Here is a 6,000-nt window from a genome sequence, read left to right as displayed (position 1 = left end):
ACGTTCATTAAAATGTATGCCATTATATATGTATTGGGGGCCTATGGCTGAACACCCCCTCCCCCAGGGTGAATGTTTTCAGTTGGCATTGATTTCCAGTTCCAGAGGGTCATTCCTCTGTTTTCTGTAAAAAGTCTGTAGTGCTCACCCCCGAAGGAGCCGCTGAATGCCCGGTTCATCTCTAGTCTGTCTAGGGTATGATCTTCAGCTGCCCACCCATTAGCATTAACCGCCCTTCTTCTGGTGCCCACAAACTGATGTCCACTCCGATAGTATAATGCAGAATAACGTTTTATTGAACATCTTCACTGGGGAGAGAGGGTATAGGGGTTCTAAGCTACCAGGGTGTAACAGACATAGACTCCAGACTCACCAGACCTGGTTAACATCTCAGTGTAGATCCACTTGGGAGACAGCGGATAGCAACTGAAGTAGCAGATGAGCAAGGATGAATACAGATAGGAGAGACACCGGCCATGCTCCTGAAGTTCTCTGAGTTCCAGGATACTTCAAGAGCCATCCTCGGTCCTGGGTCTCTTCCTCTGACAGCATCACAGGCCTCCTCCATGTTGGAGGCCTCAGGGAAACATTTCCCTCACACTAGCCTATGCCCACCCCCAGGCCTCTCCCATTAGCATTAACCGCCCTTCTTCTGGTGCCCACAAACTGATGTCCACTCCGATAGTATAATGCAGAATAACGTTTTATTGAACATCTTCACTGGGGAGAGAGGGTATAGGGGTTCTAAGCTACCAGGGTGTAACAGACATAGACTCCAGACTCACCAGACCTGGTTAACATCTCAGTGTAGATCCACTTGGGAGACAGCGGATAGCAACTGAAGTAGCAGATGAGCAAGGATGAATACAGATAGGAGAGACACCGGCCATGCTCCTGAAGTTCTCTGAGTTCCAGGATACTTCAAGAGCCATCCTCGGTCCTGGGTCTCTTCCTCTGACAGCATCACAGGCCTCCTCCATGTTGGAGGCCTCAGGGAAACATTTCCCTCACACTAGCCTATGCCCACCCCCAGGCCTCAGGCCTAGTCTGGGGGGGGGGCAGGCTGGGCAGCACCTAGCCCTAATCCATGGCTGGTCCCAGCTAGTCTGACCAAATCCCTCCAGTATATGTACCCTATCCCAGCATGCACCACTGGTTGAGAGAAACTGAGTGATTGGCTGCTGTACTGTACATACACTACAGTGTCTCTCATTGGCTGTCCCACAATAGGACAGAGTCACACTCCGCCCAGGGGGGTACAGTCAATGCCAGACACCTGGAATAAACCAGATAAATGCCACTATAATTCCAGCCAGGCTGACTATAGCCCTGGCTATCACTAAATGTCTAGTAGCCACATCACAGAAGGTGATGGGGGCTACAAGTCTTTAAACAATTCTCTATTTTTTGCAGAGACGCCCCGTTTTGACTCCATCATGGAAGACATTGAGATCAGAACGGGGGAGACGGCACGCTTTGTGGTGGTGGTGGAAGGGAAACCAGTACCGGACATCATGTGGTACAAGGTATGTTCAGATCAGCCACGGATCCCAAATGGAAACTTTATTGGTTTTAATTCAACTTTATTTGATATTTCCATATTAATTTATTTTATTTTATATTTGATATGATGTATTTTAACTACTTTCGTCCATGTGATATCATTGTTTAAACCACTGTATTATATATATTTTTTACGATTGCATCTTTCTTTTACAAGTAAGCGTAGAGTACAAGACACAGACACATTCATGACACAGAATTTGCAAAGCACGCTGGGTGTTCTAAAGGAGAAAACTCAGCAGAGTCTGATTGCTTTGAGATGGCCTCTCTCTTATTGAATACAGAGCAGGACAAGAGGGGAGGAAGGGGATGAGTCACTCCTGTTTGTAATTGGTGCTTGAGCTATTCAGCAGCATTTTTTTTTCTTCAACAGAGCAGTAAAGATTAGTCTGGTAAACATGCGATAAAGAAACCTGAAACCAAATTGCTCATAGCCTGGTACTGCTTACCCTGTACCTACTATTCAGTGCATGTTGGGCGATCCTCCAATTACTGTCTACAAGGCAGTATTGCACTTGACCTCTTATCCTTATGGATAGATAATCAAACAACATTTCCAGCCTACCCATTGCAGCTCAGTCATCGACCCCCCCAAGTGCACACACTATTGTTTCCATATATGATCACTTTTATTGTGTTTGCTCATTATCTCACATCCTCTTCTCTCTGCATTCATTTACTCCAGGATGGTCAGCTCTTAGTGGAGAGTGGACACTTCAACTTTGTGTATGATGATGCCGAGTGCTCCCTGGTCATCCTCAATGCCTCCCCCGAGGACTCGGGAGTATATACCTGCACAGCACGCAATTTGGCCGGAGAGCTCTCCTGCAAGGCTGAACTTCAGGTGTCCGCAGGTAGGTGATTGGAGCTGCTAAAATGAAATCTACTGTAAGCTCGATATTCATGATATCTCTATATGCATTTCTGTGCATTTCTGTGTTACACACGCATTCATGTTCTTTTTTTTTTTTTCTTGCTCCATCATGATGCATAGTGAGGGAGGATATTAGTATAGGGATGTTACATGATGCAGATGCATTTAAAGATGAACTACAGTCACAATTTATATTGCATCTTTTAAAAAACAATCCTCTACTGTACTTTTCTCTTTTTTTTTTAAGCCTGCAGTGTGTGCATCAAAAAACATACATCTTCTGTAAACCAAAAAAGTGGTCCAGCACAATAAAGTGCACAAGGGTGCTTTTGGTCCTTCTCTGAAGAGGAAGAGCCACGATTCCCTGAACCCTGGGGGCAAGGTGATGGTCCACCCAGGACCATCACCAAAGCCAGATGGATCCCGATCCTTAGGGACCAATCGAAGCCAGTCCACCAAGTATTTGGTGAGGGCTTTCCCAAAGAGAGACCGCCAAATGGGTAGAGGCAAAAAGAGCCAAAGGCCACAGTGCCTCTCCCCTAACATCAGGGTTGGCCCCAAAGGACCCAACACCCTCTGTCTTCTGTGGGGTCAAAACGTGCAGCCATGCAAAAAAATAGTGTAATCAATAAATGAATAAGTGCCCGTGCAAGACATCGCAGACCTTCCGGCCTAGATAAAAGAAATTGCACCAAGCTAGCCAGAAGGCCTGCCCAAGAAGCGTGCTGCAGAATAAGCTTAGGGTTAAATGACCTAGGGCCAGTATCACACAGTGGGGTCCAAAACCCATAGTGGGGTCCAAAACCCATAGTTATTCTCTGCACCCCTGGGACGCCACCCATTGGGGACACAGTACTGTGGGCCTCTGTGCTCCCAGCCCATGGCCAGACCAGGTAAATCTGCTCTAATTAGGAGTAAATGGCACTAAGGAAGTATTCTTGACCCCCACCCTTACGTAGAGGGGTGCTCAATTCAGTTTCCTTTCCATGGCCAGCACACTTTGGGACCCCCATCATCTCAGACAGGGTACGCTGAAGCCAGCCATTTCTACATGATGGAAAATCGGTGCATTTCCCTTTATGAACACTGATAAAAACAGATACTACACTTGATCTTAGCCAAAAGTCAGAGAAGTGAGTAGGGCAATCCCCTACTGTAACCGAATCTGCATGCAATGTATTTTTTCACACGTTGTTATTATTTGTGTTTTTTTTGTATTTTGAAATGACAGGAGGGTCTGTGTAGGTCTTATAGATGTCAAAAAAGTTTTCATTTAAGGAAAGCAGAGTTTCTCCTTTATACTAATGGAATATTTTGTACAGAGGCGCCTGGAGCCGGGTCAGCAATGGACAAATCAGATGAACTGAAAGCTCGGAGGTTGACGGACTACTACACCATCCACAAGGAGATCGGAAGGTAAGTCTTTTCCTTTTTTTGTACAATTTTGTTTAAAATTATGTGACAGGTTCTCATTCGCACCCCGCGTGTGTGCTGCAGTTTGCTGCTGTTGGTCTGGTGTCATTTCATTAGGCGTAGAGAGATGAAGATCATTTTAATTCTTTTTTTTTTTGTGTCTCAGAGGAGCGTTCTCCTACGTCCGCCATGTGCTGGAGAAGAGAAGCGGGCTGGATTTTGCGGCCAAGTTTATTTCATCGCGGGGGTCATCCAGAGAGAAGGCGAGGAGAGAGATGGATATACTGTCCCAGATCAGCCACGAAAGGATTGTTTATTTCCAAGAGGCGTTCGAGAAGCGGAGCACGCTGATCATCATCATGGAGCTGTATCCACTATTGGACTAAGACCACGAATTCACATTACCAGAGAGAGAGATTTTACAGGGATGTATACTAAGAATCTGGAATGACCACTTCTGTGTTCCAGAAATAAGCCATTTCCTTCAAATGAAGGAGTCAATTGAAAAGGCAGCGGCGTGGCCAGAGTACTCTGCTATTAAATTAAAATCTTTGCATATTTATGAGGCGAGTCAAAGCCAAAGCTGGCGGAGTGCAATAATAAAATGGTATTAGGGCCCTGTCAAAGTCACATGGCTGGCTCTCCTCCAATTTCTCTGCTACATTAACAAGACAGAACTCTATGGCATGCTGAAGGCCCCTATTTTATGAATGGGCCGACAAATGCAGCCAATAGTATGTAGTAGTACCACAAAGTATAGTAGAAATTAATATCCACTCTCCTTTATAATTGAACCATTAAATTTTCATATCTTAGAAATTGCAACCTGGGCATTCCAGCTTCGGTGAAACTACAAATCCTGTCATGACTCTGCCTCTGGGAATTATGTCTGGGGCTGTCAGAGTCTTGCAATACCTCATAGTACTTGTAGTTTCACCACAGCTGGAGTGCCGAGGTTGCCCACCCCTGAAATAGCATATCCATCCAGGGCAAAATCAGCTAGGCAGTAGACATGTGCAGCGGCTAAAAATTTGTTTCGGATTTCGTTTATTTTGTTTTTGGAATTCGGATCCTACACTATATGTGTTTCGTTTTGGAAATCGAATTCGGATTCGGAATTCGGACGAATTCCCGAAAATTCAACTTGAGGTTGGGTAGCAGAATTGGCACATTTGACATTTCTGGTTGCTGTGCTCTAGTCTTTACTATTAAAGGGACAATAAAGGAGAACTATGAGGTGGGTGCTTTTCACTCACCTCATAGTTCTAGCCAACCTGTGACAATGAGACTGTCACAGGTCGGCTCAGTAGATCGGGAGGTGAGCGAACACATACCGGCGTTCGCTCACCTCTCGATCCTGTCACGGTCACAATTGTCGGGATCCGCTTCAGCTGCGGCATCTCAGTATACTCTGCAGCTGCAGCTCGCGGTATACTGAACCTAGGGTGACGGGAGGATGCTAGTTTGTGTCCTCCCGTTACCCTAAGGAGAACTATGGGTAAAAGCCTTAACCCCATAGTTCTCATTTAAAATCCTTTTCTTAATTTGTTTTTATTCGTTTAAATGTTAACAGTGTACGCACACGATTTGGACGAAATTCGTTCCAAATCCGGAATCTCGGATTTGGAGGCTTTCGGATATGTTATATTTCGGAAATTCGGATGCTCCGAATTTCCGAAAATTGCGTCCGAATTTCGATTCGGAACGAAACGAATCGCACATGTCTACTAGGCAGTACTAATGTCATGTAATGACAGACAAACACAGAGTTTGGATCAAACGATGATCTCATCTAATGATATAATCAAACGATGATCTAATGTTGCAGATAGGATGAGCAAAGTTTCAATATTTTATTTCCTGCAAAATTGCGGAAATTTGGGAAAAATGCGAGATACAGTAAAGCCAACAGGGGAAGCAGAATTAGGGTGTTTCTTAGACATGTGTTTAGTTTAGTTTCGTGTGATTTGGATTTTGCGTTATTTTGTTTTTCGGGATTTGGGTCCGAAAGTCAATTCGTTTTGGGATTCGGACGAAATTCGTTAGCGGTAGTCTGTATGAATTTTCGTTTGTGGATGAATTTTCGTTGCAGCAAAGTGACATTAAAAAAAAACAAAAAAACTATTTTTAATGTCACTTTGCTGCAGCGA

General features: G+C 44.7%; 1 protein-coding gene across 1 annotated transcript in view; it reads left to right on the top strand.

Annotated features, from left to right (window-relative positions):
- Window positions 1-6,000, top strand: part of SPEG (SPEG complex locus) — a 119,299-nt gene that overhangs the window by 65,236 nt on the left and 48,063 nt on the right. The window contains exons 16-19 of the mRNA XM_018554913.1: window positions 1,414-1,526; window positions 2,249-2,417; window positions 3,772-3,853; window positions 4,017-4,217. Of these exons, the coding sequence (XP_018410415.1) occupies window positions 1,414-1,526; window positions 2,249-2,417; window positions 3,772-3,853; window positions 4,017-4,217 (565 nt within the window). The remainder of the gene's footprint in view (window positions 1-1,413; window positions 1,527-2,248; window positions 2,418-3,771; window positions 3,854-4,016; window positions 4,218-6,000) is intronic.

Source organism: Nanorana parkeri, unplaced genomic scaffold (assembly GCF_000935625.1).
Source record: "Nanorana parkeri isolate BGI_ZX_2015 unplaced genomic scaffold, ASM93562v1 scaffold178, whole genome shotgun sequence".
Taxonomy (NCBI): Eukaryota; Metazoa; Chordata; class Amphibia; order Anura; family Dicroglossidae; genus Nanorana; species Nanorana parkeri.
This window is presented reverse-complemented; position numbering and strand designations above follow the sequence as displayed.